The 27929-nt window shown below is 39.0% G+C and overlaps 2 protein-coding genes across 5 annotated transcripts in view; one reads left to right on the forward strand and one right to left on the reverse strand.

Moving 5' to 3' along the window:
* Positions 1-267: 267 nt before the first annotated feature.
* ATP5PF (ATP synthase peripheral stalk subunit F6) overlaps positions 268-27929 on the reverse strand; it is a 282601-nt gene continuing 254939 nt past the window's right edge. The window contains exons 1-4 of one of the 3 annotated variants that reach the window (XM_079299516.1): positions 3316-3436; positions 2733-2912; positions 1324-1448; positions 268-391 (exon numbers count right to left, since the gene is read on the reverse strand). In XM_079299516.1, coding sequence (XP_079155642.1) covers positions 363-391; positions 1324-1448; positions 2733-2902 — 324 coding nt within the window. In that variant the 5' untranslated portion in view covers positions 2903-2912; positions 3316-3436 and the 3' untranslated portion in view covers positions 268-362. Of the gene's footprint in view, positions 392-1323; positions 1449-2732; positions 2916-3315; positions 3437-27929 lie in introns of those variants that run through there. The other 2 variants (XM_079299518.1, XM_079299517.1) reach the window with 2 other exon arrangements.
* On the forward strand, positions 3746-26712 carry GABPA (GA binding protein transcription factor subunit alpha). 2 transcript variants are annotated; one of them, XM_079299282.1, is made up of 10 exons: positions 3746-3874; positions 6798-6898; positions 9108-9252; positions 10126-10210; positions 12139-12384; positions 15689-15883; positions 16642-16698; positions 17728-17868; positions 19171-19363; positions 23857-26712. In XM_079299282.1, the coding sequence occupies exons 2-10, from the start codon at positions 6822-6824 to the stop codon at positions 24083-24085; spliced, it is 1368 nt and encodes a 455-aa protein (XP_079155408.1). In that variant the 5' UTR covers positions 3746-3874; positions 6798-6821; the 3' UTR covers positions 24086-26712. The 2 variants fall into 2 exon arrangements, with proteins under 2 accessions (XP_079155408.1, XP_079155409.1); XM_079299283.1 differs by lacking the exon at positions 3746-3874 and adding an exon at positions 4306-4325.

Below are 27929 nucleotides of genomic sequence, written 5' to 3' on the forward strand. Positions count from 1 at the left end.
ATCACTACTGTAGGGCTTTGCTATAGGCTTAAGGCTTGTGGAGTTGTTTTTCTGGAGAAGCTTTCTGGATAAACTCAACTGAACAAAAAAGTTTCTTTCTGTGTATCATTACAGTGTTGCAATATCTAAGCATTAAAACATAGCACACAAAGGAGTTTTGCAGTTAACACTGAGCAGCACTACTGAGCTGCCTCTGCCATGTAAGAGTTGATAACCACAGCTAGCTACGTTCACCATGCAGTTAAGAGCTTCTCCACACCACTGCAGTCAAACTGAAGCATTACATTTATTAAATTACAACTGGTGCCATGTTCAGCAACCCCATGGCTGTTCACTTCTGTTCAGTGTACAAGCTGCAGAGATCACTTCGGAGCCTCCTCAAACTTGGGTTCTACAGGAGGAAGGGGAAAGAGAAAATTCCTATTAGCCTCTTTTTATTCCATCTTCAAATACTACCATGAATTTGTAACTGAAAGAAAACTAACCATTATATTGGCAAGCTAAAGCAGTACATTGCAGTCTACACCCCCACTTGCTGATGAAATATGGGCAGCAGTGAACACTAACCAAGCTGGAGACAGGTTTTTTTCACCTTGTGGGAGTTATGTACAAAAGCTAAGCCTCAGTAATATTCTTGCCAAAACGATTTCAGGTGTGTTCCTAGTCTAAATTAGAACTCCCAGACAGTCTGATCAGAACTACAAGTTGTTAACTATGGAGGCTTGGCCTTGGCTGACTCCTAGAGACCCACCAAGCCTCATGCTGTGTACCCTTCCATGCAAAAACAAACTTAGAGCAGTTGAACACAGGTCATATCCAAATAGCTGAAAAAAAAGGTTTAATATAATTTAGCCACAAAATATTCATAAGTAAGAAAACTAAGTTCTATGTTCATTTTCTGAAATCAGTGGTTTTCCAGAGGAGCTTACAAAACCAAAAAAATCACGGTCAGGACAATGTTAAGACTAACTGATATTCACATTATAATCTGCTGATCTCTTTGGCAAGGTGAGAAAAATACAGACCCTAGGCTATTTCTATTTGAACTCTTTCTTTGGGATGCCTGAAGGACAATTAAAATAACCTGATGTGACTGTTTTATTAATAATTAGTATAAGGAAGACCACATCTCTGCTAGAAAAGGCAAATAATCAAAACAGGAGTCACATGGAAACAGATGTGAACTTTGCAAAAGTGTAAGATTCCCAGAGGGCATTTTACACAAAATTAATGGTACAAATATAAACTGAGGGGGAATTAAAATAACCTGTGAGTGAACATGTCTCTACCTACAATTATAATTCAGCAAGATTGTTAACTCACCCTCAAATTTAAATTCTGGAAACTTGGTGAGATCTCCCTCACCATAAGCCCGTTGGAGTCTTGCAAGGGATTCATTCATGTCTTTCTGAAACTCAGGTCCTGCATCAACAGGCCCTCCAGCTTGCCTAATAAACATTAAAAAATGTGATTAATAACTTAGTTCTAATATTTCACGTGGAAAATTCTACATTTTCAAGCCCATTTATGAACCAAAACCTTTTCAATAACCAACCAAAGGAAATAATTGATAATATTTCCAGAACTCAAGATATAGCACCTTAGGGCCTCCTTACCTTACACATAAACAAGACTCTCAGGGTAAAGGTAACAAGACTCTCTGCTATCAGTGATGAAAATCCAACTATCAGGGGTGAAAATCCAAGCCTTTTGAGACACAAGGTGGTCTTATGAGACAAAAAACACTGAGGACTATGGAGGCTCTCAGGGTTTTTACTTTTGTTTGTTCAAGGTGTGAATTCCTAACAAGATTGAGATTTTCACCTCTTCTGTCTCTGAATTAATTATCTCAATTAGTAAAGCTTAACTGTTCTTGGCAAGAGAACACATTTTGAATGGTACAGAAGCAAAAAACTCCACCACAGCAGGAGCTTCTAGGGGTTCAAACATCAGATAACTAAAGCAGTAACTCTTTGGATTGCCAGCACTCAGTTGTACCAGCACAGGATCCATGCTTGGAATTGGTAAAACCACCAAACATCTGCCTCCCTACACAGATGGGTTTGTGGGTAAGGATACACACATCTTCCACAAGGAGAGTTAAGAAGCATCTTAATCCTTCCCAGGAATACTTCCCAAGAATAAATTACACAGAATTACTATAGTTTTAGTTGCCTGGGCAGTAGTTCATTCAAACATTACAAGAATCTAAGATTCCATTTGAAGCAACTGCATATTAATTGAAGATGTCAGATGAACCATCCTGATAACTCCATTAATTGTCAATTGCTTTAGGAGGCTATTTCCATTCAGCTTCTGGAAACAAGACTACAAAATAAGTGTTTTCCTCAGCCAAAAAAAAAATGAAAGAAAAAGTTTGTTTGGCTTTTTTCGTTATAGACCATGTAGATGGAAAAAAATTAACATTCAGGCAGTGTGCAAGAGAACTTAACTGTGTGTCTTAACTGTCCAAGAAGAATGACATCAGATTTTTTCTTTTTTAAGGGAAAAAAAAAAGGATATTTTCAAACAGATATGCAATCACAAGCCTTCCCACTAGTAAAACCATTACTAAGTGTTACAGGAAAAGACAGCTTAAATATTTACAGACCAGCCTACAAAGCTATCAAACTGCCAAAAATCAGACACTTCATGTTTGATGTTTTCACGTCAAAATCAGGATTTTCCCCGTTTGCCACCAGCCCCCTCCTTAATCCCCTTCCTTTACTTACTTGCTCTTGGTGTTGTACTCTCTGATCTTGTCCAAGAAGAGCTTCTGGACCGGGTCGAGTTCTTTTGTCTTGTTGAAGACAATGGCCGAGAGCCCGATGTTCCTGCGCACGTGAACGGACACGGCGGCGCGGAAAAGGGAGGAAAGCCGCAGGATCTGCTGCAGGATCATGATGGCACCGCTGCTTCAACCATTAATAAAACACGGAATAAAGAATCAGGCACAGCCATGTAATAAACGCGTTTTTTAAAAAGCAGGGGGAAATGGCGTGGAGCTGAAATCAGAATAGTATTTAAAAGGTATTTCCTTTATTAAGATATTAATAAGTGCATAAAAAAGAAAAAAAAAATGTACTCTGGAGCTGGACTTTAAGGCAGAGAGGTATTCAAAGGTTATTTAAAAGAGCATTGGGAGGAGGGGAAATTCCAGCAGTCATTGAACCCGAGGGCACCGGGATCCCATGGGTGCAGCTCCGTACGCAACGCGACAGAACAACCCAGAAAAAACGTGAATTCCCCTCTTCGTGTTGTTTAAATAGGAAAAAAGGTGCCAATCTCAACCCAGCAAAACTCCCCCAGAGTCACCTTGGCCGAGCCACCGCCTCCGCTCGGCCCCTCGCGGTGCGCGCCGGGAACCACCAGCCCAGCCCCCGCACCCCGCGGCTCCCCCGTGCCCACACAGCGCCCGGCCCCGCTGAGCGCCGCCGGGAGCTGGGTACAGCGGGCAGAGCCCCGCCACAGCCCCGCCACAGCCCCGCCACAGCCCCGCCACAGCCCCGCCACAGCCCCGCCACAGCCGCGCCACAGCCCCGCACACACCGTGCCCGCACAGCGCCGCTTCCGAGCGACGGGAAGCGCCTCAAGGCCTTCCGGGGCCGCGGGGGCCGCCGGGAGCCGTAGTTCCCGCGCGGGGGCCGCCGGGAGCCGTAGTTCGTGCGGGGGCGCGGCGGTGTCGCGCGCTTTCCCCGCGCTGGGCCTGCGCGCCGCCCCGAGCCTGGCGCAGCCCGCTCCCGGTCCCGCTCCCGGTCCCGCTCCCGGAGCCGGTCGGGGCCCGCAGCCGGGCACCTCCCGGGCGCGGACGGACGGCGGGACGTGCCGGTGCGGCGGGCGGACGGACGGACTGACGGACGGACAGCGGCGGCGGGTGAGCGCGGCCCGGCCCGTGTTTTGTTTCCGTTTCTCCCCCGGCGGCTCCGCGGTCCTATTTCCGTTTCGGGTTCAAACAACGACGCGGAGGCGCCGCGGGAAGCGGGGCCCACGGGAAGGTGGCGGGGAACCGGCGGGAGCAGGGATCCAGTGCTCCCGCCGCGGGGCTCCCGAGGCCTCCCCGGCGTGGGGAAACTTAAACCCCATTTTTGTGTGAAAGCGCGGCGGGATGTGGCGTCTCATGGCTCTCCCCCTGCAGTGCCGAGAGCCCCTCGCGTGATGCGTGCAGTTCTGGGCCCCCTTTCCGAGACGGACACGGAGCGAGTCGAGAGCAAGGCAGCGGGAAGGGGAAGGGGCTGGAGCACAGCGATGAGGAGGAGCGGGGGGATCATCCCGGGGACGAGGAGACCCTTGCTCTCTTTGCAATTCCAGACAGGGAATTGCAGGAGGTGGGGATCGGGCTCTGCTCCTCCACAAACCAGTGATAAGACTCTAAAGCTGTGCCAGAGGAGCTTTAGGTTGGACGCTAGGAGGAATTTCTTCCCTGAAAGGGTGATTGGACACTGGAACAGGCAGCCCAGGGGGGTGGTGTTGTCACCGTCGCTGGAGATGTTAAAAGAGAGACTGGATCTGGCTCTTAGTGCCGTGATCTAATTGAAATGGTGTTCATTCATGAGGATCTCGAATGTCTTTTCCAGCCTCATTGATCCCATGATCTTGCATAGTTTGCTTCCTAGTGCTTGGCCAGGTACATGCTGCCCCCAGTTTCACGTTATTTTCTCACATCAAGCTGTTAATTGGGAAGATAATCACATCAAATCTGGTGTGATTTTCCCGCACCCTGCTAGTTCTCCACTATCTCCATCATAAAACTGAACTGACTCATGAGTTGTAAAAGCTGATCTGTAAAGGACAGGCTATCTGCTTTGTTATCTGCTTTGTGTTGGCATTTATAATTTGGGTAATATGGATGGATAGGAGCCATGTGCTGCACACACCAGAGCTTTTCTGGGGCACGGATGGCTCCAGTATCAGCTGATTATGTGTATGAGCTACAGAACTGGACCTCATTTCACAATTACCTGGTGGGATAGCAAACATAATTCTGCTCAGAGAATTTGTGCCCATTTGGGCACAATGGGCTCAGTCATTGCTTAATCCTTGTGTTCTAGGGAAAAGACAGGTTTTAAACACAACAAAGGGACTACTGTCCTTACTGTAAAAGATACTGGAGTAGCACTGGGCTGTCACACAAGGGAAAAAGGCTCTGTTGACAGGTGCCTTCTTGTATGTTGGTGGAGGTCAGATTTCTTCTTGGCTAACAGGTAAGTCTTAGAGCTTGTTGTAGGAAAAAGTAGAAACAAGCAGAAATCAGCAGGCTGAACCTTCCAGGAATCAACCGGAGTTTTTATGCTCCTTTGAACAAATGCTGCAGTTGCAGTGCTCCTGCCACATGAGCCCTCCAGGCAAGCCAGCCTCTTTGAGCCTTCTTGTCTCTCAGTAGCCTTCAGGGAAGAGTCAGGCAGCTCAGTCCCATGAACTATGTTCATTTTCAAACTGCATCATCCTGTAGGAACAAACTGCCACACTTCATGTGAGATATTTATATCATAAGAAGTCTCTTTATGCTAGTGTAGGGCAGACTGAATAATTTTCCCCTTTAGGCCTCTAATGAGTTTATGTGTTTACATTATGTTGTTATTCTTTATACCCATCTCCCTTCTTTGTGTCTGTGCTCAGCAGAACCATCTTTCTTCCTCTTTGTGCACCTGCTCTTTGTGCCTGGGTTCCTCTTTCCTGCCCCTTCTGAAATCCAAAAATATAGCAGAGCCTGAGACAGTTTATGCAGCAGCTATAAAACATAGTTGGTTCCTATTACTTCTGAGAAATTATAAAGATTAATACTATACTTATTATGTTGTCTTCAGTAGATACTCAAACTAACAGTTGGATTTGGGATAAAGTAGTACCTGGGAAAGGATGAGATGATTCCAGAATGGAAATCTTGGTGACCTCTTCTGTTTTGGATATTTAAATAGTACTCATTTTTTGCTTTTTCTCCAGTGTGTTTTTTTTTTTCCCTCTATACTTCTACTTCCTGCTTCTTTTACTGTGAGTTCATGATGTTATTTATTGTAAACTGTTAATGTCATTGGGCCTGGTTTTTAACATATGCATTTTATATATGGTATATGTGGTGGTTATTGAAAAACAGTAATACCAGACAAACAATGTCTTTACAGACCAAATACTGTAATTCTGTATTTCCTACTTATGTTCCCAACAGTGTTCTACAGAGCATGAAAATCTGCAGTGTTAGTGAGAATGCCATGGCAGAATAGCTTTTCCTCTCATTACTAACATCCTGCTTTAGTTTGGGACTTCACAAGATAGATTTATTATGCTCATGTCATCCACTGTTCACCTGTAGGAGGCATGGGTGGAAAAATGGGGTAGTCAACAAACACTTTGTTGTTGACTTTATTTACCTATGAAGAAATAATGGATCTTTCCCTAATTGCCTCTTGCAGCATTTCATGTAAAATACTGATTAAATTTATAAGCCTCTTTCAGCCGTGCTAGGAAGGTAGTTTGAATTTTCAGATGTGCTTTGCTGTAGGTGGCCTATAGCAACAACAACAACAAAAAAGTCCATAAATTTGGGTGCTTCCCAGAGAATAAGGCTTTGGGTGCAAATGTATCAATAGTCCCATGTTTGCTTCTAGAACATTTGTTTGAGGACAAGAATGGTAATATATTTTGTGAAATCTGTATTAGCTTTTGGATTTATTTTTTAGATTAATTCTTGGCTTTAAAAGCCTATTCTGGTGTTTGATTAAAAAAAATGTGTGATAGGACATAAAACATTGTCTAGTCTTGTTGGTCTGTGACTTACAGAAAAAATTCTTTTCTCTTCATAGCTCTGTTCTTAAGACATTGCAGCCATGACTAAGAGAGAGGCAGAGGAGCTGATAGAAATTGAAATTGATGGAACCGAGAAACAGGAATGCACTGAAGAAAGGTATGTACTGTCTTTGCTTTTTGGGATCCTTAGGCAGCAATTAATTAGCAAATTAGCTTTCCTGTTCCTTATCTAATTAAATGGCAGTTTTCCAGAAGTTAAAATGTAGCCACTATAGAAAATCAGTATAGTGCTGTTATGTTCCTCAACCTTAGTCACCTAAATCCCAAACTGCTACATTATTAGTACTTTACTTTTCCTATTTTCATGTCTGTAGTAGTATGTCTGTGTGTGTGCTGCAAACCTTTCAGCTTCAGTGGATCCTTCTGTAATTCTTTCTATATCTCCAGTCCTTTGCTTTACTGTTCTACAGGATTTATACAGGATGATTTGTTTCTAACAGAGCAGAGATGATGCTCAGTATCGACTATACTGTTGTTAAGGCCATTGAAACCATACATACTGGGGTAGGATACCCTCTGATTTAATTACCTCAACCTGGATTTTTAGTTTCTTATTTTCACTACAGTGTTTGGAAGCTCAGAGCATCAGTTAATGTGTAGGATAGTGCTGTAATCTGGTCTAAGCACAGAAGAGCAAAGAAAATTAATTATCTGTGTATAGAACAGATCGAACCCCAAAACTTGATTAAAACCAAGTGAGGTTGGATGTTGATACCAAAAAAAAAAAAAAATTTATTTAATATTAGAAGAGTAAAGAGAGAGAAAGAAAACAAAGAAATAGAAAAAGAGGTAGGGGGTCAGGGAGAGTGACCAATATTGAGTAGAGCCATATCACTCTTCCAAAGGTCTCAATGGCATCTTGTTAGTTCACTCCATCTGGTCTTCTTGGTGGTGAGGTTCCCTGCTGAAAAGTACAGAATCCCATGGATTAATATGTATTTGACAGGTGGGAACACACAGGTACCTCCCTGGGGGGGACAGTTTTGGCACTGTCCCTTTCAAGACTGTGGATCTGCTACATCATGTAGTGTCACTGCAGTGCTCTGGTGCAGGGTCTGAGGTCCCCTTTGGGGGGTCTTTGGTGGACCATAACATCCCCCCTGTTGTCCCTCACACAGATGTGGCCTTGCAGGGATGGGAGTCTGCCCAGTGGAGGATGGGTGTTCACTGCATGTCGCCAGAGGCTGTGCCACACACCCAAAACCTCTCCTCCTTCCCCTGTTTGGTGCAGGGATCTGTGCCAGCCTGGCAGCAGAAACACCTGGGGCTGTGGCCTCCACCCCTGAAGGTGCTGGGCTTAATCCTCTTGTGAATGTATTCTTTTCCCCCAGCACAGACTTGGGTCACTTTATCTTATCTCTGTTAGTTTGCAGTCGAGGGCTCAGTCAGGAGGCCCATTCAGGGTGTGGTGGTCTTGCATGCAGCTCTTGTTTCCCCCTTTTGCTATAATAGGCAAAAGTCCTTCATAAAGATGTTTAAGCCATAAACCATAGCATTTCAGTCTCTTGACAGGTAGAAAGAACTGAGGCTGGTTAAGTTAACCCCTCTTTAAGAACCTATTCTGGAGAACTGATTCAAAACCACTTACTGGTTTCTAAGTTCCTGGTGTATTTTTACCACTTACAGACTAAATCTGTGTACATTCTGGTTTCCTTCTGTCTAAATGAAGAGAGCCCAGCTGTGTAAGGTCATTGTTGCAGCATGAGTCCCATAACAATGACATTTCCTAATGCCTGTGCCAATATTGTTGTTGTAGTGCAGGACAACCATGTCATGTGACTCATAGTTCCTTCAAGGCTCCATGTTGCTGTACTTCCTTCTGGTTGTCCCTTTTATGTGTTAAGCTTGTTGTTCTTGTGATGACTGCTGAAAAGACACGGAAAGTTGCTGTGTATGAGTGTGAGCATTTTTTTCCTTCTGTTTTTCCTGTCTGTTAAGTTTCTATGTTTGCTTTTAACTTGAATATCTTTTAAAAACAGCCCAGGCAAAGCAAATGAAGTGAGTGTACATGCAAGTTAACAATATATGCTAACCATGGGTAACTCTCTTGAAAAAGGTGATCTGAATCTTGGAATTTACCTGAGCTCTTTAGTGGTGACAGGGTGAAAGAAGAGTTCCACAACTGTAAAATTAATGAGAACCAAATTTAGTAATTGGCTCTCTACTCAAACTAATACTGCATGATATTAAGATTTCAGAGTCAGCATTACTTTTTATCTAGTTTACTTCTACCTTTTCTTAAGCTTTCCTATACCTACTCTATTAAAATGTAGGTAGTGATTTATTATATTAATTTGCTATTTAAGCATTGTCGAGCAAACCTACACCACCGCAGAATTTGTGAGTCAGGCTATTGACATCAGTGAGCCCATTGGAAATCTTAAGAAGTTGCTGGAACCCAGACTGCAGTGTTCCTTGGATGCACATGAAATTTGCCTGCAAGATATCCAGGTAAATGGAAAGGTTCTGAAAGATTTAACTTTGTATTGGAGAAATGTTTTACATACTTTTTTCCGCTGTCTGTGGAATTCATGCTTCATGTGAAATATTAACTGCAATTAAGAGTTTAATTTCATGTCAGGTTCATTATCATCAAACCACTTAATGTATACACACTAGTTTAATGTGAATACAATCAAAATATTCTTGGAGTTCCTGATGTGAGGTTAAGAAACCACCTTGAAAGTGAAAAAAGAATGAGGGTAATGACCATACTACTTTGTCTTGAGGTAGCCCTCATCATTTGTTTGCTTCTGGAACTTCCATAAGTCTAACCTTGTTTTGAAATGAGAAGGTTTCTTTGTTATTGAGATATAGAGGTAGCAAAGCATTACTCAAGAAATCCCCCCTGGTTTTACAGGCATTGCCACTTCATACAGCATAAGTTTTGCATTTCATTTAGCTACATGTTCTATTTGAAGTTACAATCAGACATCTGTGGCTTTTCCAGAAACAACGGGAGGATATTGTTATAAAGATAAGAATTTTTGTGAAGGTGTTAAAAATTCAGAGAAGGAACTGTAGGTAGTTTTCAGGTAGTGAAGGTACCTCCCCATAGTGCATTGCTTCTTTTAGGCCAAAAAATGTTCCTATAGGCAAAAATATCTTAAACAGAACAGAGTGGCAAGTTTCAAATACAGTAACATTTTTTCTGTCATGTACTATGTCTACATAGTACTAAAAATATTTGCACACTTCTTCAGAAAATGTGCCGTAGACACCAAATGTTTATAAACTTTAAAGGAGAAAAAGTTTATTTTAACTATGAGATTAATACACATTTTTAATTTTTTTTTTTTTTTAATTTTCAATGCTTTTATCAAGCTGGACCCAGATCGAAGCCTTTTTGATCAGGGAGTAAAAACAGATGGAACAGTGCAACTCAGTGTGCAAGTAATATCTAGGCAAGGTAAGCAGTTACATTTGTACAGACAAACTAATATTGCAGTAATACTTGTGAGCAAACCTAATCTCCTATTCCTAGTTGTAAAACTAGGAATGGTCAGTGAGTGGTCACAGAGCTTCAGAGCTTCAGAATGTCTTTTTCATTGTGTACTGTGGTTTTACGGAGTAAAAATGAAATAAATGTCATGGATTAATGCTATTGGAAATGTGTACATACTTGCATACTGTGTAAGCCTTCTGTCATACCCTAAAATCTCTCTACAAATCCATTTCCCACATTTCTGTAAGTTAGATGGCAGACTGTTAATTCACATTTTTGCTTACAAGGTGTTTCCTCTACAGAGACTTATTGCTTTGATCTCCATGTTTGTATTGTGGATAAAGCACTTAAGTTCTTTTGACATGTAGTTTTATGATACTCAGTGAATTATTTTTTGAGACATAATGAACTGTACCTCTCTAGAAGTTTTTTCTTTACTTTCTTTTTTGAAGATCAAAAATAGAATCTTAACCCTTGGTGGCTTCCCTTACCCATTCTTGTATGATTTTGAAAGAAGCTTGTGTTGTGCATGTTAATTTTTCATGGCCTAGATAAAACACTCTCCTAAGTAAGGTATTTGTTACCTTTTTCTTCATGTTTGCTTTTTCATCTAATCTACCACTTGCTGGTTGTCAACATCTTTTTTCACGTCCTTGATTTCACATTGCTGAGTTTTGAACTCTAGGGTCTTTGTAATGTTTCTTCTCTTCCTAATACTTTTTTCAAGCTGAATGCCTTTTACAATCTAGAGGAATACTTGTCTGAAAAAGACTTGTTTTTTCCTACTTGTAAAACAGGTACATACTCCATCTTTTTTCCCTTACAGACTATGACTGGATTATGGATTTAGTGTTTAAGACTGTTACCTGCAGAACCATCTCATACTGTGCTTTAATATAGATTAGACAGAAAGGATGCAAAGTAATATCTTTGCAGTACAAGATACTGAAGTTACTCTGGCCATATGATGTTCTGTGAATCCTACTTTCATCAGCCAAGCCATGGTCAAGGCTTTCCAAGTCACGATAAAACAGAATTGCAAATATTCTTTTTTAATGTGAAAATATGTTCGATAAAAATCTCTTAAAATAAGTGTGGTTGTTGGCACTATAATGAAAATTGTGTGTCACAAAAATAGAAATAATTGTGAAAAATCTTGTGTGGAATGTCAGAGAATGGGTGAGGCAAAACACCTTGGAGGACAACAGAGAATGTGGTGATACAAAGCATTAGTGAATGTGTTCTTTCTTGCTACAGGATAGATACAGAGATATCCTGTTAGCTCTTGATCTAATATCTGAAATGAAAGACATCAAGCCAAAACATGAATAGCTGATGAAGCCTAAAATGTGTAGAATTTTCTAGGTTTCTTTTTAATTTGCTGTTTAACACACTGCCTACTGCAGAGTAATGGAAGAAAATGTTAACTGCTTTGTGTAGACCCCAGAGATATCAGGGAAATATTGTAAAGGCTGGGAGTAGTGTCTTATGGTTGGAGTAAAGCTGGATACTTGTTCTGGATCCTTTTGGAAGTTGCTTTTTCTATTTGCTTTGGGGTTTTCTATTTGGTATATTTCTTACAGACCAAAATACTTGTACTTTATGCTCACATGCTGAACATTCTGTTCAAGTTCTGTGAAATAGTTCACTTAAATAGAACAGGAAGCTGTAATACTGGGGGAAGAAGTAGGGACAGCTTTGTTACTCACCTTACTAAAGTATATGCTCTATGATAGAGCATGTCATTCTAATTTAGGACACTTGCAGAAATTTAATGACACTTTTGTGTCCTGCTTCTTTCCTGTGTTTGCTAACCCTGCTAATCAGAAAGCTTTAAAACAATGTTTTTGTCATATTTGCATTGCTGTCTTTAATGTTGTTTCCATGCTTAGGGATAGAGCCCAAGTTGAACATCCTGGAAATCGTGAAGCCTGTGGAGACCGTAGAGGTTGTGATCGATCCAGATGCTCACCATGCAGAGGCTGAAGCTCACCTTGTTGAGGAAGCTCAAGTGATAACCTTGGATGGAACAAAACACATTGCGACAATTTCAGATGAAACGTCTGAGCAGGTGACGCGCTGGGCTGCGGCGCTGGAGGGCTACCGCAAGGAGCAGGAGCGCCTTGGCATACCGTACGGTGAGGGTGCACTGCTGGGCTGGCTCCAGCTGGGCTGGGCTCCTGGCTGCTGGGGGGGACCTCTGAGAAGCAAACCTGTGCTGTGGGTTAGTACTGTGCATAGGGGAATTGTAGAATCATGGAATGGCTTGGGTTGAAAGGGGCCTTAAAGACCATCTGGTTCCAATCCCCTGCCATTGGCAGGGTCAGCTTCCACTAGGCCAGGTTGCTCCAAGCACCATCTTGCTTGGCCTCAAACACATCCAGGGATGTGCCAGCTTCTCTGGGCACTGTGCCAGGACCTTCCCACCTGCACAGGGAAGAATTTTTTTTCCTAGTACCTGATCTAAAAACCAAGGAGAAGTAAAAAGAATGCTCGTAATAGTTTCATTAAATGGGTGCTTTCATGCCATATCTACTCTGTCAGTGCAGTTTTTAGAATGCACTTTTCTTCCTGCCCTCTTTAAAAATGTGTATGTTAGTGATAAAGCTCTTCAGGTGTGTGTGGAATTGAACAGACTCAGAATTGGCCTGTAAAGTTGCTGAAACAAATTGTTCATGAACTGGAGGATGCTGAATATTCTGCTAAATCAGATTTTGTATGAGAAGCTGTACAGGACTTCATCCTACTGAAGGAAAATTATTCAGAACTAAAAATAAATATTCTTCTAGATGATAATCTTTTTTTGAGATAGTATTGTTACTTTGCAGGTTGCTCTTTCAATGTTAGTTTAAAAAAATATCTCTAAATGTCTGTTTAAGATTGAACTGGAACTGTGGGATGTAGACCTATATCATGTTTGGGAGATTACCCAGCTGAATTGTTTCTTATGACTGGCAGAAAAGTGCTGTCAAGGCATATTCAGAAAGCTGTTCTATATGAGCAGACCTGTAAAACTGGAATATATTTGACAAGGGGGATGTTTGGAAGGATGTCTTTGCAGATATGTAGCTCTCCAATATTTTGATCCTATTTTTGATAACTAAAGCAAAGGCTTTTTCATGATTTTTTTAATTTTCTTATTGGTAAGCACTTCAAAAATAGTTTCTTCATGTTATGTCTGTTGTTAATCAGGGATTTGATGTGGAATGTTTGGAAAAAAAAGGAGGGATTATCAGAAGCAGACTAATACTTTTCATCATGCTCTCACGTTAGTATTAGAAAAAAATGATTTAAACCAATGTTGTTATGTTGAGTAATATTTTTACTAAACTTTAGTAATGTTGATTCTTTAAGAAAACCCTATAACCCACAACTGTGGCTTTAAAAGTTTAATGATTTTTGGGGGCATAGGACATTACAGGGACTTGAGCTGAGGTAACAGCTCAACAATAGGTTCAACATTATAATCCTAAATTATTTTTTGAATCTTTTAAGAGGACAGGATGTGTTGATGTTAAGAGCCAAGGCAAGTCAATAAATAATCATCCAGGAAAGTAGTGTGCATTGTCTTCATCCTTACAGGTTTCTCTCTTCACTGCAAATGGAAAACTAGTTTTTAGTAGGTCTTTAAAATGTTGTGGCTTTCTCTTTGTTATGTTTTGGGTGGGTTTTATTAGAGATGATAAATGTTTTTCCGTTAAAAGTATTTCTGCTATTGGAATCCAAATATTTGGTACCTAGAAGGAAGGAAAATATTAATTGTTATGAGAAATAAATACAGAAAACAGAACAGCAGAAAGCTTGGAAACCACAGAAGTGGTTAGAGAAAGTAATGATTTTTCGTTCCCTATAGATTGTGTTCTGTCAATGAGAACAAATTAGCAGCTTTTTGATGAAAGTTCACTGCTGTTGATGTTTGGTAGATCATCCCTCTTGTGCTGTGTCTTTTGCCACAGGTTGCATTGCATTGATTTAGGTAGCATTAGAGCAAGATGATACCATGTAGCTGTCCTTTGTTAACCAGAATTAAATTTGTAGCTCCTAGATAAATGCTTATAGAATTAGGATACTTTGCTTTCTCTAATTCTTAATTTTATTATTTTTTCTTAATTCTTACTTATTTTAAATCTTAAAATAAAAAAAATTGCCAAGGTGGCATCTGCTTGGCATCTCAGAATTTAAAAATAATCGCTCTGCTCCAGTGAAAAGTAGATGCCTCTAGTTTGTAGTTCTTACCTGTTGACATATTTTAATATATTGTGTACAACATTAGCATCCCAAAACTTGATGTTCTGGCTGAAAAAGTCATGCAGAAGCAATCACTTGCCTCCAGCAGGCCAATGCTCAGCTAGGCTCTATGCAAGGGACACTTCAGTATAAGCTGGTCCTCAGTTTTATTGCTCAGTATTCCCTGTAGTGTGGAATGTCCCTTTGGTCAGTTGGGGTCAGTTGTCCCTCCTCAGTTTGTACCCCCTGCCTGCTCACTGGGATGCCTGAATGTGAAACAGGGCACTCCTTGCATTGCAGTCCAGTAATCTGACCAGGTTCTTTTAGATATTCCATGTATGGATATTTTAATATTGAATATCAACTTTACTTGAAAATCACTGATATTACATGGGATTTCTGGTTTAGTAGATTAGGTACATTAGAACCCAGCACAAAGGTGAGATAGATGAATACAGCAATTGCAGAACATTGCACAATCCCAACAGGATTCCTGGTACAGGTGTCTATAATATACTCACCATCACAAGGTTAGGTGTCCTTAATGGCCAGGAAGAAGAACATGGGTTGCAGCCAACTCAAGCCCATTGTTCTCTTGGAAATTCTCTTGCTAGTTTTGTCCTTTATGTTCTCTATGTTGGGCTGAACCACATCTTCATGGCCTCTGCAGGTGCTGCTCAGGAGTAGACAAAACATCTCAGTCTGTTATTAACAGTGATTTTGGTCACCATCCTAAAGTATAACATAGTAGGGGCTTCTAGGAGGAATATTAATCCATCCCAGACATACCCAGTGGTGGTTTGTGTCACCAAAAACTGAGATGATCTGAATTAGCTTAGTATTTTGTCATAATCACAAACTGATCAACATTTTTGAAGAGGAGTATCCTTCTGTGAGAGAGAGTACTCTTTTTTTTGAAGCTAAAGACCTGTGGAAGAAGAAAATTCCTTTTTTGTGTTTGAAATATGTCAGGCATAGTTTTGATGTGAAAACTTTCTCTAAAGAAAATCATTCTTTCACCCTTTCCATCACCCCACCAGCCCACACCATTCCATCACCATTTTAAGTTCAGTCACCAACTTGCCAGGCAGATCTGGTCTCAGTAACTCTGCTTCTTGATGTTGTGCTTTTACTCTTATGGAAGTTATTAAATGATCAAGGAGGAACCTTGCAGTGTATGATGGGGTGATTTGCAGTTTGATCCATCTTTTCCAGACCCAGTTCAGTGGTCAACAGACCAGGTTCTCCACTGGGTGGTGTGGGTGATGAAGGAGTTCAGCATGACTGACATTGACCTTAATGCACTCAGCATTCCTGGGCGGGACCTCTGCAACCTCAGCCAAGAAGATTTCTTCCAGCGTGTCCCACGGGGAGAAATCCTCTGGAGCCACCTGGAGCTGCTTCGAAAGTGTATGACAGTTTGGTTGTTTTGTCTTAGACTTGTTTCTTGAACTATGGAATCAGTTATGAGCAGTCATTTTTCCTTTACTCAGTGTTGAGGGTAACAATGAGGATATCTGTACATGATAAGAGGAGATATTACAGTATCTGCTGCCATAAAACGTTGTCTGCATGCTAAACACTGCGGGTCTTTTATCAAACCTCATAATTGGTAGAAGGTAGTGAATGATTATTCCACCTTTGTTTTTAGTAAAGCTTCATAGTTTGTGCATCTATTGAATTTGTTAGTTCTATAATGAAATATTGATTGTGAGTTTATTAACTGTACATTTCTGTGTCATATTGAAGTGCAGATTATTAAGCACAGGAGTTGAAATCCTAGATGGTACACAACACAGCTGCTGTGTGATGCACTGCATGTGCATAATGCAGTAACATATGTGTGCATTTTGGATGTACCATGCTTGGATGTAACCTGACAGACTAATAACTATTTCTGTCTTCATTTACATAATATTGCAGAAGGGTTTGGGGGATGGAGAATGCATAATAAGGTAGTGGAATTTGCCATATACACCCTTATGAAAATTGAATAACGGATTTTAAAATTTATCCACTTGTAAGACCATGAACTGTACACGTCTCTTGCAGACTGATACCAAATTTTTATTTCTTTTCCTCTATGAAATAGGAAAGTTTTTGATCTTCAGGTGATGTATTATTTGTGAATTAAATATAAAGCTGCTGGGTTTTTTTCCAATTTCTAGATGTGTTGGCTAGCCAAGAACACTCTGGAGAAATAGCAACTGTTACAATTGATCAGCGTAAGTACTTCTGTCAGCATTCATTCACATAATTCACAGTTTGCAATTTTAGCAGTGTACTGTGGTTCACCAGTATGATAGTACAACATCTAGGAAATCACTTGAGAGAGTATTTTTCCTTGGGAAAGGGAGGAGGATATAGTTTAAATTTCAAAACATAATGTAGAGTTTCTCTATATTTTGTTACTGACTGAAAAGTAGTGTTTGACCTGAGCTATGGAAATTTATAACTTTCATTTTGGATGGTAGATTTTCCACTTTCTTGAAATAAGCTGTCTAGGATACGTATTTGAGGATTTTAGTTGTTTCAGGGCTCTAGGTTATATATTGCATTAATAAATGGATCTATTTAAATATTAATTTCAAATAAATAAGTGTTTCCAAAAACTGAAAAGTTCTGTGGAAGAGATTACTTGCTTAGAAACCAATATTAGAAATAATGCATTAAAGTAACTTTCCAGTCACTTGAAGCTCATTCTTTCAGCTAAGCAGTGTCATCAATTATTTAAATGAATTCATTTTCAGAAGACTTATAAGCATTTTGTATGTTAAATAGGCAGACTGTTTATTACATCCTATGGTAGTGTCTTTTTGAAGCCAGCTTGAGTGGGTCATCAGCATTGCAATAGAAGGTGTTTGCAGTTTGAGTATCAGGCATGGAGGTTGTGCAGTGACTGTGGAGAAAAGGGCATTAGGGCAGATCACGTGGGAACAGCATGAAAATGAAAACAAGAGCTTGAGAGATTTTGGGATCTGTTTGTGGAAACATGTAATGCACATGATAATAAACTAAAGCTGGTGTTTTATCTGTAATGTGACACTTCTTCATTGAGTCTAAAACTACAATTTTCATGTAAGAGGTAAAAAGGTCTTTATATTTAGCATTGTGATTTAATGCAGTGTGCCTTTGTAGCAAAGGAAAAAAAACTAGCTTCTAGATGTTATGATAATACAGGTAATAAATAAAATATGCCTGTTTCTGTGCCAGCAATTTATAATTGATGTTCTGCAACATTCTCTGCTCTACAGCTGTGCAGATTATACCAGCGTCTGTGCAGCCTGCTACCCCAACCACCATCAAAGTGATAAACAGCAGTGCAAAGGCAGCTAAAGTACAGAGAGCTCCAAGGATCTCTGGGGAGGATAGGAGCTCCCCTGGGAACAGAACAGGTATTGCCACCATTATTTTTACATGCTGATGCACTCAACACTGAGCCAGTAATTTGAATTACAGTTTGGTGAAACGTGTCTTTGTAGCTCCAAATGTGAGGTTTGCAGGAGTCTGTGTGGTGTGAAGGGAGCAATGGATACAAAAATCTGTGGTAAGCACAGGCAGCCCTGGCAGGTTGGTCAGCTCACACAAGCACCATGTCAACATGATGCTGCAATTTTTCCATCCTGCAGTAAATAAAATGCATAAATTTCCCCATCACTTAACAGTCTGTCCTCTCAAACCATCGCACAGCATTTATTCAAGCTTTGAACTTCCTTCTAGTTGCAGAAAGGGAAGAAAATAAACTCCATGTTGTAAAATGTAGCCTTAGCTGCTACTTGCACTGTCTGTTTGGCCCCTCTGTTTTTCCCCAATCTGGTAACTTCAAAATTGATGAAGTTTCATATGTCTTGTTTAGTTAAATGAATGCATGTCTGGAAAACTGCACTAAATTTGCAGTTTTATTTTGGAATTACTGTTACTTGTACATAGTCTTCGATTATTAACTTCTTTATTTTTTTCTTGCTGTCATTTTTGTTCTGCTTCTCTTTAATATTGTGAATTTTTCTGTTAAATCCTTCCTTCTCTTCCTCCTTGAGTTTTTGTTTGTTTGAGACATTATAAAGGCCTCTAATGATGTCCTTCAAAATTTTAAGGCCAAGGTTTTATTGGCTGACTTTAGTGAGGAATACTCTGTTTCTCTCTTTAGTCATCAGATCTGCTCTCTGTGTCTCACTGAGAATTTAGGAATTTATCTGTGGGTTCTTGAGTTAGAAAGAAATCTTAGTGATTGGATGTGAAAGATGCTACATTGATGTAAGCTGAAGCTTTTGTGTTTCTTGTATTTCATGTTGAAAATTTGAGACCAAATTTTTTTTAAAAAACAGCTTCTATTACACATATATATATGTGTGTGAAGAGGAATAAGCAGCTCTTGCTCAATCTATTCTCTTTTAAAGATAGATATACATCTTAATTATATTGTGGGGTTGAGGTTTTTTTAAGTTCTAGGGGAAGATTTATGTGAAATCTTGATTAATTTTTTTTCTTCTATTCATCTTTTATAATAAAAATAAAAATGATGACCTTGCAGGGAAATGTTTGCAAAAGAATCATTAGGAGGGATTAATTAAATGGAAGTTTTCCTTCCATCATATAGTCTGCTGGTCTGTTTTAATATGTTAGTTGCATGTTTTTAGCCATGAGTGGAACATAAAAAGGACAATTTGAAGTGAAACTTGTTATTCCTGCTTTAACAGGGAACAATGGCCAGATCCAGCTGTGGCAGTTTTTATTAGAACTTCTCACTGACAAAGATGCTCGGGACTGTATTTCTTGGGTTGGTGATGAAGGAGAGTTTAAATTGAATCAGCCTGAACTGGTTGCACAGAAATGGGGACAGCGCAAGAACAAGCCCACAATGAACTATGAGAAGCTTAGTCGGGCTCTGAGGTAAGGAACTTGAGAACTCAAGGGCTTTGATTTGTTTTCATTTGGCTACCTCAGTTTTAATTAACATAATGCAAAACTTGCAGCTTTTTTGAAAAATCCTATGAAGCTGGTCCTTGCAGAGAGATCCTGCTAATTTTAGGGGAGAAGTTTTTGCTGGGCTTTTTGTCTTTGTTTTGGTTTTGGTTTATTTTTTTCATTTTTAAAGAAGCCAGTAGAATAACTTTTTAAAAATAGATTTTCTTTAATTTGGGTCGCTCACTTCCAGAAATGCACTCCTTTTTTGTTTATCTTCAGCATCTATGCTTTTAGTAGCATGCCAAACAGTGTTGATTATTGGTGAAAGATACAGAATTATGTGAATTATTAACTTATTTTTATGTTCTACTGCCTGTGTTTTCTTGTTCTTGTTATGGAATAAAGCAGATACTCCTCTGTAATTGTTAGTGGTTTTCTGTATGTAAGAACCTTTTCTAACTTCAAATATTCATTGTTTCCTTTCATTGTTCTTATTGTGTGGATCTTAAAGTGAAAAACACGGTTGACAACTATGTTTCAACAGTCCCAATTCCAACAGCATGGTGATCTGAAGAATTGAAAGTGTTTCAATATCTTCATTTCATTTTGATTTTGTAGTTTAACATTGATAAAAGGGAATTGTGTTTTTGAGGTACTTGAGGAGGGGGAAGAATGCAAGTACCTGAATTTTATACTACTTTTCCCTGATTATTTTAGTCTCTGGAATAATTTGAAAATTCATCCATGTTCTTTGAAATTGTTGAGAGAGATCTTCTGATTTCTTATTCTGTTATCATTAAATATATTTATCTTGATTTATTTTCAAGAAAGATGTTTTTTTGCCTAATCCTGCAAATTATTCAAGCAGAAATTCTTTTTGTATGAGTGAAGTTGCATTTGGCTTGAGGTCTGCATTTTACTTACTAGCATTTTCATTTTTGGATACAATTTGTTAGTTTGGTTGGTAGTTTTTTTTTTTTAAGTAAGCCCTTCTAGCATTGTATAAAAATATCAACTTCTATTTGAAAATACCTCTGTAAGAAATGATGGTAAAGTATCATATTCTGGCTTTCTTTACCCTTTTAGGGAGGATTTAATTAGCATTTGACAGGCATGAGATACATAGCTAAACTACATCCTTTTGTTGGTCTTAGAACTTCTTTAGGCACAGTATTGTGGGTACCAGAATTATTTTAGGTGTTTGATAGACAAGTGAAAAACTTAATGAAAAAAAAATTTAGAATGATATTAGGTATTGAAAGGATGCAACTTCTAAGAGTTCCTGAGCCTCTGGTCACTAAAAGCAAGGAAGAACATTGCTGGATGCTTACTCTCATGCTTTTCCTTAAGTGTTAGGTTTCAGTCTGTTGGAGTCTATTCCTGTTCTAGGTGGATCTTTAGTCTAGTCTTATATGTTCTTGCATTATTGATATATTCATTAGAATATTAATTTTTTCATGGAATCACAAACTCTGTTGGGTTGGAGAGGCTACAGGAGTTTTCTGGTCAAATCTTCTGCCCAAAACTGGACCTTTCCTACAGCTCTTCCCCAGCCTGTATTGTTCCAGTACCATTCCCATGTTTCCAACCTATGTATTTCTGAGTCTGTGTACTAAAGTCATATGTGAAAACCTGATAGATAAAAATTATGTGAACCATGCTGATGTTTTCAGGTTTCGTCAGCACCTCCACAGAAGATACCAAAGGCAGCTGAAGAACTTTGGAATAATGTTCTTATCAGTGTGATATTAAACACCAATTTGCATAAATCTATGAAAAGTTTTGCATTTATATTTTACTCTCAGAATTACAGAAATCACATTCCTCAGAGTAGTGTCATTTTTGGCAGCTACATCAATATTGACAGGTTTTCTAACACTTTAATGTCTGAAGGGATATTTGATGCCTCTTGCTATTCCTGTGATAAATACTGTTGCCAAGCTAAAGTTAAATAAATGATTATGTGTTTTGTTTACTAATGTGTTGAAATCACTGTGTCAATTATTGATTAATACAGGAAATTATGTTGGTATTATTGAGAAATATTCTGCCTCTTCTGCCCAGCTGTAGGAAAAGCAGGCATATAGAAAGAGGGGCAGACAGGGAAGAGCAGCTTTTTTGTTATACATATCTTGGTAAATGTTCTAAAAATCCAGGTCTGTTTAGTTATCCCATAGGGAGATGAGACTTGAAGAAAAATATTTCATCTCCTGTATTCTTCTGTGTGTCTAGTAACATTCTGGTAAGTTTGAGAACTTGCATGGGTATTTAATTTTATTTATTTTAGGCAAATACTGTAATTAGATGTAATCAACATAATATTGAAAATACCCTTTTGCCACATTGGCTGATTTTAATTTGAGTGCTTGAGTTGAGCATGAGATGTGGGAATCTTAGATGTTTTGGGTCTTCATCTAAATATGCGCTAGTTTCTTGTGGTTCTTTTACTTTCTGATCATATCAGTAATGTGGACTAAATAATTCAAAGTATATTCCATTTTTTAGAACATTTCGCTGTAGCTTTTTTGAGACAGGAATGATTATATGGGATAGTGATAAGCACTGTAAGTGATGAGCACTGCCACTTGACATATGCCATGGCTACGTATTACAAACTTTGTTTTTCTGTGTGTGCTTCAAATTGCCCCAAGTGAGCAGAGCTGAGTTTCTCTATGTCCTCTACCCTGTTATATTCAACACAAGGGTCTGCCTGGTGTTCCCACACACTGTTTCACACAGAGGGGACACACCAGGTTATTGCTCATCCTTCCCCAATTCTGCCCAGTACTACAAGACTCTGCTTCAAAGTTGAACATAAATTATCATCCCACCCTTGTGGTTACAGAGTTCATTCAACCCACTGTGACTAAACCTTGGTTAGAGGCTGAAAGTGCTGGACACCATTCCACAACAGTTCCTTCAGCTGGTGCTTTGGAGGATAGGGCTGGCATGGAGAATTGCTGGGAAGCTGTAGTAGCAGCCAAGAATAAGTGTAGAGTTGCACAGAAGGAAATAGAAGAGTTGAGGGAGGCAGGTGGTACTTCAAGGAGTAGAGTGAGAAGAAGGATTAATTAAGCTTTTCTATAATTGTATGTCATAAATTCATGAGAGCTTTAGCAAACCAACCACACTGTCTTTACCCCCAGAGCAATAATAAGCTACTCTGACACTTCCTGTACTCCATGACAGACCTCTGTGGCTTCTTGCATGATCTCAGAAATCAACATTATTTTCTACACAGCCTGTTTCTCATCTCTCTTTGGCCCTGCTGCTTAGGTCCTGACCCTCAAAAGTAAGAAATTAAAAGGCTTTTTTTTCCAGAACTTGAGATGTCTGAAAAATTTGCTTGGATTCTTAGTTACTTACCTCTTTTCCCCTGGAGCTGGGAGTCAGAAGTTTGTCTTTTAATTGACTTAATTTTGCTAGTGAACAAGAATCATATTTGCTTTATGAACATGTCACAGGATTGAGTTTTAGACAGTCAAGAAATCTGTGTTCATTTGTTCTATATTTGAGTGATGCTTTTGAGGAAATTACATCGTGTGAGTTGTGTTGGTGGAGTTTTTTTTTTATTATTTTCCAAATTTTTCACAGGCTTGTCAAGCTCATCAAATCCAAGTTGCATTCCAGTCACTTAAGTTTCCTTAATGAGAAATGTGATGCACATTCTATTGAAGCTTGTAGTGTGAGAAGAAGAGCAACAGAACTACAGAATTCTAATTTCTTTTTATTGGTGTGACCTAAACTGTCTCTGGAGTGGGAGGGTTCATGTAGACCTTGTTATCTCACTGTATTTATGCCCAATCTGATAATTATTTTGTCACACAATCTAAAAGATATTTAGAGTTAGAGAACTCACTTTTAGTTGTAAATAAAGACAAAGATGTAGTTTTGGCATCATATGAATTATAACAAAAAACCCTAAAAGAACAACATAAAAACCAAACCAAAACAAAAAAACTAAATCGACAAAACCCCAAAAATCCAACTTTATAGTTTTAATTCCATCTTTGAAAGCAGTATGGAGAAAATAGATATTTTCATATCACAGAATTGCTTGGTAATTTTCAGCCTGTTTCCAGCATTAATTTTTTTCTTCAGAAAAGCAAAGCAAAGGACAATAATAAGGGGAAAGACAATATTTTCTTATCAAGGCAAAGCACTGTATTTAAGACATCATCCCTGCCAAGCTGTTTTTAAACTGCTGTAGGACTTATTCCTGAACTGATACTTCCAGTGGCCTGTAAAATTATTACTGTATTTTGTTTCTCCCTAATATACCAAGGTACAGAGACCATTTTCAACATTTCCCTTTTCTCATAGAAGAAGATGCCTAAACAATATCTTGATATATGAAAATATGAGAATCTCAATGAGAAAAAGAAGAATATTTTAGCCTCTGGTGGCTTAAGCACATAATGGATGCAAATGAAAATTACAGATGCTAAAATTCTCTGTTGCTGATTTCTGTTTTGCAGGTATTACTATGATGGAGACATGATCTGCAAGGTGCAAGGCAAGAGGTTTGTGTACAAATTTGTGTGTGACTTGAAGACTCTGATCGGGTACAGCGCAGCAGAGCTGAACCGCTTGGTCACCGAGTGCGAGCAGAAGAAACTGGCCAAGATGCAGCTGCATGGCATTGCACAGCCAGTTACAGCAGTGGCACTGGCTACAGCATCCCTGCAAGCAGAGAAAGATAATTAAGCACTGGGACCTGTAAGTGGGAGCCTGAGGCCTTTCCTCTGTATCCAGAGCAGTTGGTGCTCTTACCTGTATCAGAATTGGAAACGTCTTTCGTTTCTTGACCGTACATTGTAGAGCGTGAGTTTCTATAAAGGACTCAGACTCGCATAAATTTGGATCTTTTAACAGCAAGTATTTTAATGTAAGTAAAGGGATCACCCCAACTTCTGCAGCTTGTGAGAGGTGGAGCCACTCAGCACTGTGACCACGGTTGTGCAAAGTAATTTCTGCAACACTTTTAACAAAAATGAAGTCCTTGTAGTCCCCAGGCTGATCATTTGTGTGAATGCAGCCTTTTCCAGTCTCTTGTTCTCTGCTGAACTACCAAATGGCATTTGATGCTTTCAAAGTTTACAATATATTCGTTATTCTGTTAATCAGGTGGAGCTGAAAGATGCTAAATGTTACAAAGCATCAAGTTCTTAAAGTCGTTTCTGTGTTTAAAAGCAAAGGAAACTTAAAACTAGACTTAACTGGAGATCAGTGCTGAAGAAGGAGATCCAGGTTTAGATATGGCTTAGGTGAAAAGCCAATTATGAATATTTCATTGTAATATAATACACATAAACGAGGGCAAATACCTGCTTTGAAATACGTACTTGGTGTTAGCCAGTTCCCAGAAAGCAAAGGTGGACTTCTTCCCCCACTGCCATCCCCCATCAGGTAATTAAAAAACTTGAAAAAACAGCCCTCACCCAAAGAGTAGATTGTTTTGGTGGGGAGTATTAATGCTGTGTTCTGCAAGGTGCTTATACCTGCATGGTAGTCAACCTTAGTACCCGAAGACTTAAGTTAATCACAGTAGTCCCTGGTTAGGAAGAGAAAGCAAATTGGAAATTGTTTGACAGAGAACTCAAGTTTAATTTCCCAATCATTGTACAGTCTAACATATATTAACTACAAAGAGGTACTTTTATTTAAAATTAAATTCTCTTTGAACTTCAAGTGATATTTTTGAGGTTTCTTAAGCCAAATGCATGCTCCAGAGCTGGGTGCAATTTGAAGTCTGGATGATGAGTCAGAAATAGTTGGGATGTATCCTGAATTCTGAGCTACTCAGTGCTTCTCACAAACTTAGACATGCAGTAAAAAGTAGGCTTCAGGTTTTGAGTTTCCATGCTGGTGCCTGTTAGGCTCCTTTTGATGTCTGAGAACGGTATGATTTGGGGGTTGCTTTTGCCTTTGTGTTAATAAACAGAGGCACCTTTGATGCTCATCAGCTTTCCATAAATTAAACCCCCCTGGTAACACTTAACAAGGGAAGACCTTTAATTCTGTTAGGGATTGAGCTACTCTGAAACCTTAAATGCAAAGTCCTTGAACAGTGAAGTTCAGAGCATAAATTGTGTTTGTGCTGAGCAGTGGGAGCACTGGGCTGCTGCTCTTGAGCTGAGCAGGAGTGGTTACACTTGCAGGCAGAAGGCAGAGAATACAAAGACTTGTGTGTACCCTAAAGATGTGTTGAGGACAAGGCTTTTTGTAGGTGGATGCTCATCTGCAGATAGTTTTTGCTTGACTAGAAGTCTTGCATATAGTTCTAACTTGTTTGTTCATCATTGGCATGATTATAAAATCAAAGGGTTTTTTTTCTGGATTTTTTTGGTAACTTTTACTGTTGCTTTCATCCTTGAGTTCTTACAGCCCTCCATCTGCTGAGCATGCTGATGTAATTTTGCTTTTAAAAATAATTGTAAGCCCTAAGCAAAAAATGTAAATATATCTGTCACAAAAGGTCAACATCACCCCTTTTCTTGCTGTTACAGTTGATGTCACTGATTGACAAGTGTTGGAGGTGGCTTGTTCAGGAGATGCAGGTTTGCTTACCAAGAATTATGTGAAGTTGCTATTTGAGGGCAGCAGCTCTGCGTGTAACAACATTTCCTGACTAAACACAAGTCCAGCACAAGTCACTAGTTCTAGTTAGCAGAGTTCTTGAGGGGCCTTTTTAGTTAAAATACAGGTTAAAAAAAAAAAGAAGCTTAAAATGCCAGCTTGCTAAATTAAACTGCACTGTGGGTAAACACAGGGCAAAATTGAAAAGTGGTATCAATGCTTCATTCCCCTGCCTCTTCTTGTTACATGGTAAGTCCCATGGGGGAAACTTCTGCTCCCACCCTTTGTGATTATATCCTGTTGTTGCTTTGCAGCCTTTCAGTAGGAGTAATGGTCCTTGGGGTTCTTTGTTTTGGCTCCATCTGCTTTTCCACCGTGTTCTGATTAGTAAAGAAAGAACCTTTCAAGCAGTATGAAATTGCTATCACACTCTCTGTAGTTGAGGGAGAGATCTGTGACTAACTTGATGTCTTCAGTAAAACAAAAGATGTAGAATATATTGTCAAAGGATTTTCTGTTGCTGCCAGAAGGAAAACATAGAGTATTCCCAATTTTTGTAAAACAGAAGGGGTTTTGCATACTTTTTACTCTTTAAATAAAGACACTTATACTCTGCTAATAATTACCTATTTCTTTTGTGGTTTGCTTTTTTTTTTTTTTTGTAATTTTACATGAAAAATTATTTTCTATTTTTACTCTGATAAAGTATTTGTGCATAAAATGTCAATATAGTAAAATAAAAATGTTATACAGCTAATTTTCCTTCTTAATTTTTCAGACATTTGTAATGTCTTTCATTGAATTGACAAGCAGTTCAAAGTTGAATACCTGCCCTTTATTCTCTTTTCTCTTAAAGTCAGAAGCTCAGTACAGAAAGAAGGCAAACTCAGCTTATATTCTGAAGATGCACCTTTGACTCAATATTTGGCTATGTGTTTCTACTTTTAAACTAATTCAGTGTCCTTTATTTCTGTAGCAGCCCTTTTCTTTAATATCTTATTTATAAATCTCAGAATGGTGCCTAAATTAAACCAATGATGAAAGCTCACTAGTATGATGGAATGGAGCCCTGTGAAATAATCCAGTTTATGCTTTTATTAATGTTTAAGTCAGAAAGGTTCATAGTGACCTGTAAACTTTGGACTTTTTCATTCCTGCAGATGACCCCATTTACTTCATGTGGTTCTGATAACAAAACTGCTACTACTGTCCATGTTAAAAACCAAGATAAAATTCTGATTGCACTGCCCTTACTTTATTTCTGCTGAGACACAACTTAAAAATATTCTCATTATACTCCTGAACTCCTCCATCTGGACTGCCAAATTCAAGACTGAAATATTTTGTCATCTTTAAACCTACTGCATCACTTGATTTCAAAGTGTTTATGTTTAGCTTAGCAGCACCAACATGTAATGGCCTGAAAATACTGGTTTTCAGACATTACAGTAACTTTTTGGACTTGATGATCTTAAATGAATCTATGATTTTAAAGTTCACTTATAGGCATTCCAGTATCTCATTAATAAAGGACCTATTATTTGGGTTTATAGCTGTTAGTATATTTATCCCATGTGAGTTTCTTTTGGGATTCCTATCATACAGAAATTGTTATTGAAACAATGTAGAGAATCACAACTAATAGCTTGCAGTGTCTTTCTTAATCAAGACAAGCTGATGTGGGACTCTACTGCCTGATCAAGAAAGTGTTACATGGTCCATTAACACAGGTTTGTGGGGAATATTTTTACTGACTGGTCTGGGGTATCTTGTTCTTCAGAATCATACATATTCTTAAAGGTTGTGGATTTAATATTGCCTTATCAGGGATTTTCAAATATATTTGGGTTGATACTGTTTAATTTTTTTTCTTTTGGAAAAGTAATTCTTAATATGAATAATGCTAAGCAAGAAATTAATTAAAGGAAAGGAATTAATGATTGACTGGTTTTGAGGGTTGTAACATGGAACC

Source organism: Erithacus rubecula (genome assembly GCF_903797595.1).
Source record: "Erithacus rubecula genome assembly, chromosome: 1".
NCBI lineage: Eukaryota > Metazoa > Chordata > Aves > Passeriformes > Muscicapidae > Erithacus > Erithacus rubecula.

Coding starts and splice junctions, on each gene's coding strand:
- GABPA (XM_079299282.1), top strand. CDS start 6,822: ATGACTAAGAGAGAGGCAGAGGAGCTGATAGAAATTGAAATTGATGGA. Junction 6,899..9,107: donor CAGGAATGCACTGAAGAAAG/GTATGTACTGTC, acceptor TTGCTATTTAAG/CATTGTCGAGCAAACCTACA. Junction 10,211..12,138: donor GCAAGTAATATCTAGGCAAG/GTAAGCAGTTAC, acceptor TTCCATGCTTAG/GGATAGAGCCCAAGTTGAAC.